The sequence below is a fragment of the Otolemur garnettii genome, unplaced genomic scaffold (assembly GCF_000181295.1).
Source record: "Otolemur garnettii isolate 467f Iridium unplaced genomic scaffold, OtoGar3 scaffold00001, whole genome shotgun sequence".
NCBI lineage: Eukaryota > Metazoa > Chordata > Mammalia > Primates > Galagidae > Otolemur > Otolemur garnettii.
In genome coordinates this window covers 72,766,437-72,778,753 of record NW_003852396.1, presented here as the reverse complement: position 1 = coordinate 72,778,753, position 12,317 = coordinate 72,766,437, and the positions used below count along the sequence as shown (strand labels likewise).

General features: G+C 41.7%; 1 protein-coding gene across 1 annotated transcript in view; it reads left to right on the top strand.

The window, feature by feature from the left end:
- The window catches only part of MTCH2 (mitochondrial carrier 2), a 25,520-nt gene extending 16,200 nt beyond the window's left edge, over positions 1-9,320 (top strand). Inside the window, exons 8-12 of the mRNA XM_023509714.1 lie at positions 1,987-2,080; positions 3,287-3,334; positions 3,852-3,919; positions 6,327-6,402; positions 9,111-9,320. Of these exons, the coding sequence (XP_023365482.1) occupies positions 1,987-2,080; positions 3,287-3,334; positions 3,852-3,919; positions 6,327-6,402; positions 9,111-9,197 (373 nt within the window). The 3' untranslated portion in view covers positions 9,198-9,320. The remainder of the gene's footprint in view (positions 1-1,986; positions 2,081-3,286; positions 3,335-3,851; positions 3,920-6,326; positions 6,403-9,110) is intronic.
- Positions 9,321-12,317: the final 2,997 nt, after the last annotated feature.

Below are 12,317 nucleotides of genomic sequence, written 5' to 3'. Positions count from 1 at the left end.
TTTTTTTTTGTTGCAGTTTGGCCAGGGCCAGGTTTGAACCCACCACCCTCGGTATATGGGGCTGGTGCCCCACTCACTGAGCCAGAGGCGCTGCCCACAACCTCAAACTCTTGGGCTTAAGTGACTGTCTTGCCTCAGCCTCCCAGGTAGCTGGGACTACAGGCACCTGCCACAACGCCCAGCTATTTTTTTGTTGCAGTTGTCATTGTTGCCTTAGCTGGCCCGGGCCAGGTTCAAATCCACCAGTCTCAGTATATGTGGCTGGCGCCCTACCCAGTGAGCTACAGGTGCCGCCCACAGGCTCGTCTTAAACCTGTGAGCTCAAGCTGTCCACCCGCCTCAGTCTCCCAGAGCTCCCAATTGCTCCCAATTACGTACAGTTAATAAAAGGAGGAAAATTAATTTTTTTAAATACAAAAATAATTTTTTTTTTTAAGACAGTGTTCACTTTATTATCCTTGGTGGACTGCCGTGGCGTCACAGCTCACAGTAATGTCAACCTCTTGGGCTTAAGCGATTCTCTTGCCTCATCCTCCCAAGTAGCTGGGACTACAAGGCGCCCACCACAATGCCCAGCTATTTTTTGGTTGTAGTTGTCATTGTTGTTTGGCAGGCTCAGGCTGGATTCAAACCCTCCAGCTCTGGTGTATGTAGCTGGCACCCTGGCCACTGAGCTCCAGGTGCCAAGCCGGAAAATAATTTTTTTAAAAAAGAAACAAAGTCTTACTTTCTTACTCCAGGCTGGAGTAATAGTAGCATGATCATAGCTGACTATAGCCTTGAATTCCTGGGCTCAAGGTGTCATCATGCTTCAGCCTCCTACCTAGTCCTAGTTCTTCAGCTACTTCCTGCCTACTAGTTAAGTAGCTAGGATCATAAGTGCTCACCATAATGCCTGGGGTTTTTTGTTGTTGAGTTTTTTGTAAATATGGAGTGTCTCTATTGCCCAAGCTGGTCTCCAACAGCAGTCCTACTGCCTCTCCCTTCCAAAGTGCTGGGTTTATAGGTGTGAGCTGCCACACCCAGCCGGGAAAATCATCTTAACATGTATTTTTTTTATGAGAGTAAGTTTTTGCAAGGCTTGAGTTTACTTTGGAAGAACTCGCTCTGTTAACAAAAATTGTACATTAACTAAATGATCCCTTTTAATTTTCAGAATGTTTCCACAAACTTGATTTTAAGTATCGTAAGTACTCTGGGAGAGCCAGGCGCACTGGTGCATGCCAGTAGTCCAGTTACTCAGGAGGCTGATGCAGGAGGATTGCTTGAGCCCAGGAGTTTGAGGTTATAGTGTGCTATGGTCACACATGTGAATAGTCACTATATTCCAGACTGCACATAGGCATTTTAGAGACTATGTCTCTAAAAAATAAAAAATCTGGGAGGCAGGATGGATAGCTATTACCTGTCTCTAAAATTTTAGAGACTAAAACCAGTGGTGCTTAGGGACATTCATTTGCTGCCTCATGAGGCTGAATAATGGTAGATTTGGCATGTGAACCCTGGTCTTTGGTCTGTGGGGTAATGTTCTTCCCACTATTCCACATTGCCTCACCGAGTCACTCATGTGTTAGAACCATGTCTTTGGTGCTTCTCTTCTATACCTGTGCTCAGACCACTCTTACTTTGTAGTTTTTCTCATCTTTTGCCCTGCCAAATATTATTAATGTTGGATATTTGAAGAAAACCGTAGTTAATCCCCTTCTCCAAGGTGCCTCATAAACATTTTGCCTCTGTGCTTATAGTTATTAATAGTGAAATGAGGCATTAGCCATAGTTCAGAGGGGTACAGCTGCCCTGCATTTTAGGTGACAAGAGTCGTTAGAAATCATCCTTGACTATGGCTCTGTTAACTAGAATGAACTAGGCATGAGGGCTAGACTCTGGCATTTGAGATCTCTTTCTGTTCCCTAAAATGTTTTGAAATCTCTTAATTGTCTTTTTACTGATCACATTTTTGATTATTTTTATTGTTTCTTCACGTAGGGGTCTTGTTCCTCGCCTCCTAGGTGACATCATTTCTTTGTGGCTCTGTAACTCACTGGCCTACCTCGTCAATACCTATGCACTGGACAGTGGGGTAGGTTGTGACCTTGGTGAGGTGTGCTGATGCTGGCTTTTTGTATTCACTTGGCTGTTAGGTTAGCATTTAAGTAAAGTGACAGTTTTCCAGACTGAGCATTATATAGCTAAAACTTAGTCAAATTTTCAAAGGCCAGTATAGGTGGAATGATCTATACTGTTTACTATAGAGAGATGTACCCAGAAAGTTTTGAGGTGTAGATAGAGTGTACCCCAGAGATTTAGCCCTGTGATAGTTCAAGGGCTTTAAGGAGATCACTTCTTTATTGACAACTAGTCTTGGAGGACATGATGTAGCAGAGAGACAGCTTTATGGCATATCTGAGGCTTTTCTTTTAATAAGGAGTGTTAAGGAGACTCCCGTATTGGGCTTTCTGGAAACCTCAGACTGAGAGGTTTTGAGAATCAGCCTTATCTAGAAGTTGTCTGTCCTACCTTAGCAGTTGTGGGGCCTCTTTGTAGATAGCTCCATGACATGATGAAAAACTGAATGCACCAAGGTATGTGACTAGTCCATCTCAGTCTTTTTTATTTTTTTATTTTCTGTTGCCCCAGGCTAGTATAGTGTAGTGACATCAGCCTAGCTCACAGCACCTCAAACTCCTGGGCTCAAGTGAGCTTCCTGCCTCAGCCTCTGAAGTAGCTGGGACTACAGGCACCCACCACAACACATGGTTAATTTTTCTATTTTTAATAGAGACAGGGTCTTGCACTTGCTCAGGCTGGTCTTGAACTCCTGAGCGCAACCAGTCCTCCCAATTTGGCCTCCCTAGAATGCTAGGATTACAGGCATGAGCCCTGCACCCGGTCTAAATCTTTTGAGTATAGAGATCTTCTCCAAAGCATCTGGTACAAAGCTAACTGTATGCAGAGTTAGTGACTTGTCCCTTGGATATAGTATAAATATAGTTTTCCAAAGATTATATTTCTATGACTTGGGGAAAGTTTACCAATCTTCTTTTCTTTTATTTTTGAGAGCTTGAGGCTATTACATTTGTTCCTCATATTAGACTAGCCTAATACGAATTTTAATGTCAAATCAGGTTGATCATTTTGATCACTGCCCTTTTTTTTCATAATTAGTATTTGTTACGATTTTATCCTCAACGTTAATTTTCAAGCTGTTAAAGAAACTGATGATTTAGAGATAGAATATATTGATAGAGTTGTGGGCAGTTAACTTAAGGCTCTTTTCCTGTTTTAGGTTTCCACCATGAATGAAATGAAAAGTTATTCCCAAGCTGTCACAGGAGTGAGTTTGTTTGTTTGTTTAATTCTTTTAATCTCCTGGGAATAGTGATGTTTTGTTTTTCTTTTAAATGTGGCCTGTGTCATCACTACTTTTAGATAACCAGATCTCTCACTGGGAAATCTCCCTCAAGTATGTTAATATTTGTCAAAGGTAAGAATGATTCAGAGGTCCTACCTCAGAGCAATAATAACAGCCTATGGTTTGATGCTAGTCAGCGTTTAAAAGGGTGTACTTTTTCTCCTAAATGATGTAGTTCAGTTTGATTTGAGTGAAGACTCAGTCACAATGTTAAGAGAAGTCTTCTGGACTTTTGTTACAATCTTGATGTAGTGGTATGTTAAGAGGAAGAAATATTTCCAGGCTCAAAAATGCACAACTTAGTCTTAGTACTGAGAAAGTAAGACCAGTGTTGGAGTATTTGATCACATGGTGCTAGGCCTTTAAGGGAGAGAAAAGAAGAGAATGAAGGGGGGAAGGAATGACCTACTAACACAGCTGTCTTTTTACCATTTTACAGTTTTTTGCCAGTATGTTGACCTATCCCTTTGTGCTTGTCTCTAATCTTATGGCTGTGAACAACTGTGGGTAAGTACTTTTTTTATTTCTTTTTCTTTCTTTCTTTATTTTATTTATTTTTTTAAGACAGAGTCTCACTATGTTGCCCCAGGTAGGGTTCCATGGCATCACAGCTCACAGCAACCTCCAGATTTTGGGCTTATGCGATTCTCTTGCCTCAGCCTCCCAAGTAACTGGGACTATAGGCATCTGCCACAACACCTGGCTATTTTTTATTGCAGTTTGGCCATGGTGGCTGAGGTTTGAACCCGCCACCCTCAGTATATGGGGCCGGCACCCTACCCACTGAGCCACAGGCACTGCCAAGTCACCACTCTTTATATATACTGCCACATTTAGGTTCTTTGTGAATGCCAATTAGTTTTTTCTCTTTTTTTTTTTCTTTTTTTTTTTTTGGAGACAGAGCCTCAAGCTCCATGGCAACCTCCAACTCCTGGGCTCAAGCAAGTCTCCTGCCTCCACCTCCCAAGTAGCTGGGATTACAGATGCCCGCCACAACGCCTGGCTATTTTTTGGTTGCAGCCATCGTTGTTGGTGGGCCCGGGCTGGATTCGAACCTATCAGCTCAGGTGTATGTGGCTGGCACCTTAGCTGTTTGAGCCACAGGCGCTGAGCCGCCAAATAGTTTTCAAATCCCCTTTTCCTCCTCTTTAATCATATACTTGCTGTGTTCTAGAGTTTCTTTTTTTTTTTTTGAGATAGAGCCTCAAGCTGTCCCCCTGGGTAGAGTGCCGTGGCATCACAGCTCACAGCAACCTCCAACTCCTGGGCTCAAGCGAGTCTCCTGCCTCTGCCTCCCAAGTAGCTGGGAACATAGGCGCCCACCACAATGCCTGGCTATTTTTTGGTTGCAGCCATCATTGTTTGGCAGGCCGGGCTGGATTCAAACCCACCAACTTAGATGTATGTGACTGGCACTTTAGCCACTTGAGCCACAGGCGCTGAGCCTGTTCTAGAGTTTCATCTGTTTACAAATGAAAAACTGAAATGTTTTAGAAAATAAGATTGAACTTTATTTATTCATTGGAACCTAAATATAAGGGAAGGAAATCCCTTTTAGATATTTGATCTTTCCCTTGCTCCCATATAATTTGTTTCATTAAAACTAATATTGCCAGGGTGGCGCCTGTAGCTCAAAAGGGTAGGGCACTGGTCCCATATGCTGGAGGTGGCGGGTTCAAACCCAGCCCCAGCCAAAAACTGCAAAAAAAAAAAAAAAAAAAAAAACTAATATTGCCAGCCAGGCATGGTGGCTCACGCCTATAATCCCAGTACTTGGGGGACCTGAGGCGGGTGGATTGCCTAAGCTCACTGGTTAGAGACCAGCCTGAGCCAGAACGACACCTCATCTCTCAAAATAGCCAGGCGTTGTGGGGTGCCTATAGTTCCAGCTACTTGGGAGGCTGAGGCAAAAGAATTGCTTGAGCCCAAGAGTTTGAGGTTGCTGTGAGCTGTGACACCATGGCACTCTATCGAAGGCTACAAAGTGAGACTATTATCTCAAAAAAAAAAAAAAAACTCGGCTCAGCGCCTGTAGCTCAATCAGCTAAGGCACCAGCCATATACACCAGAGCTGGCGGGTTCAAATCCAGCCCAGGCCTGCCAAGCAACAAGGACAACTGCAACCAAAAAATAGCCAGGCGTTGTGGTGGGCGCCTGTAGTCCTGGCTACTTGGGAGGCTGAGGCAAGAGAATTGCTTATCCCATTAGTTTGAACTGTGTCTTCATAAAGAATGAGGCAAACAAGTGCTGTGAAATAATATCTTAGTTTCTTTGTTTTTTTATATTTTGAGAATAAAACTTCATATAAAATTTAAGGAAAAAGAGAGAGAATCGCTTAAGCCCAGGAGTTGGAGGTAGCTATGAGCTATGATACCATGGCACTCTACCCAGGGCGACAGATTGAGGCTCTGTCTCAAGAAAAAACTAATACTGCCTGGGAGGCAAAGGCAGGTGGATTACTTGAGCTCATGAGTTTGAGACCATCCTAAGCAAAAAAACAAGACCCTGTCTCTACTAAAAATAGAAAAAACTGAGACAAGAGGATTGCTTGAGCCCAAGAGGTTGCTCTGAGTTATGATGATGCCATGTCACTCTACCCAAGGCAAAAGCCTGAGATTCTGTCTCAAAAGAGAAAAACTAGCTAGGCATCATGGCAGATGTCCCAGCTACTCAGGAGGCTGAAGCATGAGGATCATTTGAGCCGTAGAGTTGAGGTTGCTGTGAGCTATGACGCCATGGCACTCTACCAAGTGACAGAGTGAGACTCTGTCTCAAAAAAAAAAAAAAAAAAAAAACTAATACTGACTCTGGGCGGAGCCTTCTACACGAAAAACTATTTTGATGAAGGTTTATCAAATTCTTGAGGGAATGTTTTATAAAGATTAACACGAATAGCTAATCTTTTCTGTTTCAGGCTTGCTGGTGGATCTCCTCCTTACTCCCCAATATATACTTCTTGGATAGATTGCTGGAGCATGCTACAAAAGGAGGTATCTCTCTCTCTCTCTCTCTCTCTCTCTCTCTCTCGTCAATTTGGTTTTGGTTTTTGGTTTTCTTAAATGTCTCTGGAATCCTACATTAACTCTTATTAAATGTGATGCTTAGAAATCATTGGCAGAGGTAATGAAGAAGTGGGAATCCCTCAGTGTGATGGTCTAGAAGCCATGTGAGTGACCACATTCAAGTTACAAACAGGGTCCAGGGATAATTACCCTGGTTATTAAAATCATACATAGGCTTGGTTTCAGACTCTTTTCGTTTTTTTTTCCAAACTCTTTTTTTTAATTCAGAATCTCCTTGTATATTCCAGTGTTTCTCCATAGTATAGATGAGGAAATTGAAAATTGAGAAATTACTTACTTATTACAAATTATTTGTCACAGTGGTATTAACAGTGCTGGTCTCATACTTCCAGAGTCTTAGGAATAGATGATGTTGTCTATACTGCAATTTGTGGTTAGTTATTACTGTGATGTGCATAACCTGCAGTTAACCTGCAGCCAGAAATTCTTGCTTGATCTAAGCACCGGTTTAATAGAAAATAAAATAATGCCCAGGTGCAGTAGCATGCACTTGTAGTCCCAATTATTTGGAAACCCAAAGGAGAAGGATCACTTGAGCCCAAGAGTTTGAGGCAACATAGCGAAACTCAGATCATTAAAATGACCATCAGTTCAAAGCTGTTTTTGAGTGGGCACCACTTTTTAAAGGATTACATAAGAAAGTGTATAAAGAAGCTCTTTGTGTTATGGTATAGCACCAGTGATACACATGAGAAAGGCCTTTGTTCACAGAGCTCAGTGAACCCCAGTCTGAACTCTGAATGACAAGGTTTAAGTGTTACTTGTGGCCGCTTTTGTGTAGCACACATGTCCAGCAGGCCCCTCTGCAAATCTAGACAAGAACACTTGAGTGATTGAATTTCAGTTCAAGCCTGCACATTCAGGGTTTCATTCTGAGTTTTATACTCTTGATTGGACAACTTCCTAGTGTGATCCCTATCTAAAAGGAAAGATAGCCTTTCTTCCTCTGCTTTCTTTCCCGTTATAGGAAGAAATCAGATAAAAACTGAATTAAATGTTAAACATACTTACATATGGAATAGTTGAACCTGTTAGGTGGTTGAGACAACAGCAAATCATTTTTCTTTTTTTTTTTGAGACAGAGCCTCAAGCTGTCACCCTAGGTGCTGTGGCATCACAGCTCACAGCAACGTTCAACTCCTGGGCTTAAGCAATTCTCTTTCCTCAGCCTCCCAAGTAGCTGGGACTACAGGCATCCACCACAATGCCTGGCTATTTTCTGGGTGCAGCCGTCATTGTTATTTGTCAGGCCCAGGCTGGATTCCAACCTGTCAGCTCAGGTGTACATGGCTGGCACCTTAGACGCTTGAGCCACAGGCGCCAAGCCAACAACAGCAAATCTTGATTGGGCGTTTATTATTTACCAGACATGATACCAAGAGATTTCCATGTATCAGCTCATATAATTCTTAAAATAACTGAATAAGGATAGGCACTATAATCCCATCTTACATAAAAAGAAACTGAGACTTTACAGCAGTTTAGTGCCAGTTATATAACCCAACGTCACACAGCCTATACTGGGGAGAGTTGAGACTTCTACTTCAGAGCGTGTTCAATTATTACTTTCATTGTAAGATTTTTTTTTATTATTTAGAGAATACTTTATTAGTTTCTGTAACCAAATCCATGTAGATAAGACCTTACATATTTAATACAGTGTGCTACCCCTGTACAAATGGAAAAAAATTAAGTTTAACATTTCTAGACCGATATGGCTGTTAATTTCTGTAAAATGCCAACTCAACACAGTAAACTAGGATACACCTTTTCCAAAGTTGACAGCACAGTTAAAGTTTCCAAAAATTCAAATTACATATATGTGTGTGTGGATAGATAGATAGATAAAAAGACCAGTAACAGCAGTATGTTATGCATCAATAGCAGCAACAGCTTTTCCAGGTTCTGCACTCACCTGAACAAAATTATAGTGACATTAGCCCACTCCATTTAATTGTAAGATTTTATGAGTACTCCTTAGAAACCTGAAGGTTTCATTAAAAAATAAATAAAAGCTAGCACTTTGGGGTGGCGCCTGTGGCTCAGTGGGTAGGGCACTGGCCCCATATACTGAGGGTAGCAGGTTCAAACCCAGCCCCAGCCAAAACTGCCAACAATAACAAAAAAATAGCCGGGTGTTGTGGTGGGCGCCTGTAGTCCCAGCTACTCAGGAGGCTGAAGGAAGAGAATCACCTAAGCCCAGGAGTTGAAGGTTGCTGTGAGCTGTGTGATGCCACGGCACTTTACCAAGGGTGATAAAATGAGACTCTGTCTCTACAAAAAAAAAGCTAGCGCTTAGTGTTAGCCACTATTATAAAAGCTTTCCGTGTATTCTGTCATTTGATAACCCAGCCAGAAAGTAGCAAAGCCAGTATCCAAACTGGACAGTCTGAATAAGTAAGAAATTCTGGCCTTACCAATGAAGAGAAGTTATAGTTACCTAGTTCTGCAGTAGTCGACCTGTCAGAGGTTACGGATCCCTGGTCCCTAGTGATCATCCCAGTTTCATTTAGTATGTGTCCCAGAAACATGTCCAGTTGGATCTCTCTGCTGATTTGGATTGGTCAACCTCATCTTCATGCTAGACTTTATTTGTGTTTATGTTTTTTTTCCAGGGAAATATGAGCCGAGGAAATAGCTTGTTTTTCCGGAAGGTCCCCTTTGGGAAGACTTATTGTTGTGACCTGAGAATGTTAATTTGAAGATGTGGGGCAGGGACAGTGACATTTCTATAGTCCCAGACGCACAGAATTATGGGAGAGAATGTTGATTTCTATACAGTGTGGCACGCTTTTTTAATAATCATTTAATCTTGGGAAAATGGAGGTGTTTGGTGTCTGCCTTTTTTGTTCTTTTTCCTACCACAACGTAACTTTACCACTGATATTTCCTCTTTAGTTATTCTGAAATGGGACTCTTTTCCTCCAGATTCTCATTTCACTTAAATAGAAGAAAGTTGTATTTTCCTAAAGGTAGAGGCAGGTTGTTGTGTGATTTGGGTCGTGTGATTTTGGCTTTGTGGAATAAGAGTAGAATCCCAAGAAGAAAGAAATAATTTTATAAAACTTGAAGAAATTAATAAGCAAACTATATGGGAGTTTATGAATGACCTTTCCTTAGATAGATCTAGAAATTCAACAGCATCCACCACAATCTGCCTCCTATTATATGCTTCTAAGCACATCTGGTTAATGTTGTCTCTCATACCTCAACAAAAGGACAATTCGTTGCCATGTTACCCTAGAAAATCTCTATGGGAGGCATCCACACCTTCAGTCTATTACTGCAGAATGGTAAAGTGTCGGCAATGAAGAAAAAGGATAAGAGAGAATAAGCAAGAATTGGAAAGGAAATATATAATGAATTTTTCCCCCAGAAGTTCTTGTTATCACTTAAAATACGAAAAGCAAATGCTATAGCAGTAGCCCCCTTCTTGAAAAGCTAAGTCTTTGCCAATCCCTAAATTACATCATTATATGGTTCTAATTGTATATAATCTTTTGTTCTTCAGTTTCTCATTTTGTTAACTTTTTTTTATTGTTGCAGAAGGTGAGTAGTTTGTTTTTTATTCCTGATGACAGCCTTGGAAAGGATATTCATAATTCCGCATCTGATAACGTGGGCTAAAGTCAGGGGTCTTAGGATACTGACCACCTCGCATGTCGTGCTCTCTGTTAGGCGTATTAACACACGTTTATAGGAGGGGGAAAAAAATCACTTCAGGAGGAAATAAAATTCAACTCCAGCATAAAGCTCCTATTTGCTCAGGCCTTTTAAAAGCAGGTTAAAATAATGCTCTAAAAGGAGAAAGCCTGTGGTTTCCCTTATTTAACTAATCCACTGAGATGTTGCCAAATGAGTAAGCACTTAGTTTGCTGCTTCTGAGACTTCTCTGTCAAAGCTGCAGCACCCATAATATTAGATTAGAATGAGCATGCAGGGTTCTCTTCCCTCACCCAGGTTTTAGGAATACAACCTGAAGCTCATAGCTAGCTTAGCTTGAAATATCTTTTATGTCTCTTGTCTCAAAAGTAATGTAAATTTTATATACTATTCTATATTATCTGCATTTGTTTTAATATAAAAATGTTTTGCATTGCCTACTTTTTTCTCCCCAAAAATCTTCAAGTAAAGATGATCTAGGAAAACATGGCATGTTTATCCTGTGGCTTCTGTACACATACACGCCTGCCTGTTCCTAGTTGAGAAGCGTGTCTGACTGATAACCAGTCTACCACCAGAGGGCGCCAAGACTTCGGTTTTGCCAGTGCAAGTTGGACTGCTGAGAAATTTCACAGAGGCCTGGGATTGCTCAAAGTACTAGTCCAGCCATTTCGGTCTTGCTTCATCCAAACTATAGGCCAAGTAGGGGTCATATATCTATGGTCCTCCATAAAATTTTATTATAAACTTCTAACATAAAAGTCAGAAGTTAATTCAGGGACCAGTAAGTGCAGTTAGATACTCTTAAGATATACATGCAAGAAATAGTGCACTGACTCAGTGGATAATAGAAACCTAGATTAAAGGATATCTAGTAAGCCTAACCTGTGAAATTGGGCAAATCCCTTTTGCCTTGATGGTACCAAGCTAAGTTGCAGGGGAATATTGTCTAGAGAGGGCTCAGTGCCCGTAGTACAGTGGTTATAGTGCCAGCCACATAGACAAAGGGTGGCGGGGGCGAACCAGGCCTAGGCCAAGTAAACAACGGCAGTAAAAAAATAGCTGGGCCTTGTGGCGGGCACCTGTAGTCCCAGCTACTTGGGAGGCTGAGGCAAGAGAATTGCATAAGCCCAAGAGTTTGAGGTTGCTGTGAGCTGTGACGCCACAGCACTTTGCCCAGGGCGACATAGTGAGACTGTCTCAAAAGAAAAAATATATATACTGCCTAGAGAGTGTGATAATCATTGGAACCTTGATTGAAGAAAAGAATGTAGGGTTTCCTGGAACTTTTGGGATGACTATTAAAATGGCAGGGTTAAAAACAACCGTAGGATGAAAGAAACTTCAAACATAAGCTCTGTCCTCCATCTTCTCACTGTTATCTACATGTACCTTGGCTTGACTGTAATTTCCTATTCTATAAATGATCTCCTTTCCCTTTTCCTATTGAAATATTTCCTATGCTGGCCAGGCGCAGTGGCTCAAGCCTATAATCCTCACACTTTGGAGGCTAAGGCAGGTGGATTGCCTAAGCTCACAGGTTTGAGACCAGCCTGAGCCAGAGCAAGACCTCATCTCGAACCTGTAGTCCCAACTACTTGGGAGGCTGAGGCAAGAGAATCACTTCAGCCCAAGAGTTTGAGGTTGCTGTGAGCTATGACACCATGGCACTCTACTGAGAGTGACAAAGTAAGATTCTGTCTCACAAAGGAAAAAAAGAAATACTTCTTATATTACATGATTAAGTTTTAGTAACTCAGTCTTTTCAATTGGAGGAGGGCTTTGCCTTCAAACTCCCCCTCCCTCATAGCATACAATTATAGTACAGACTCAACTGGTAAAACAAATTACATCAACACCAAGATCAAGTTTTATACAGCAGTGGCATTACCTCTCTGATTTGAGAATCGGGGTGGGGGAGGAGTGTGTTTGTATGTGTATATATTCCATACACATAGCCCTTTAATACAGGCCCAGTGGAGCCAGGTGGTATCTCACACCTGTAATCCTAGCACTTGGGAGGCCCAGGCAAGAGAATGGCTGGAGCTAGCAGCCAAGTAGTAGTAAATAAAGGTTGGTTACCAAGTGTGGAAGCTGATGTAAGAGACCCACTCAAATCCAGGAGTTTAAGGTGAGCCTCAGCAACATAGCAAGACCCT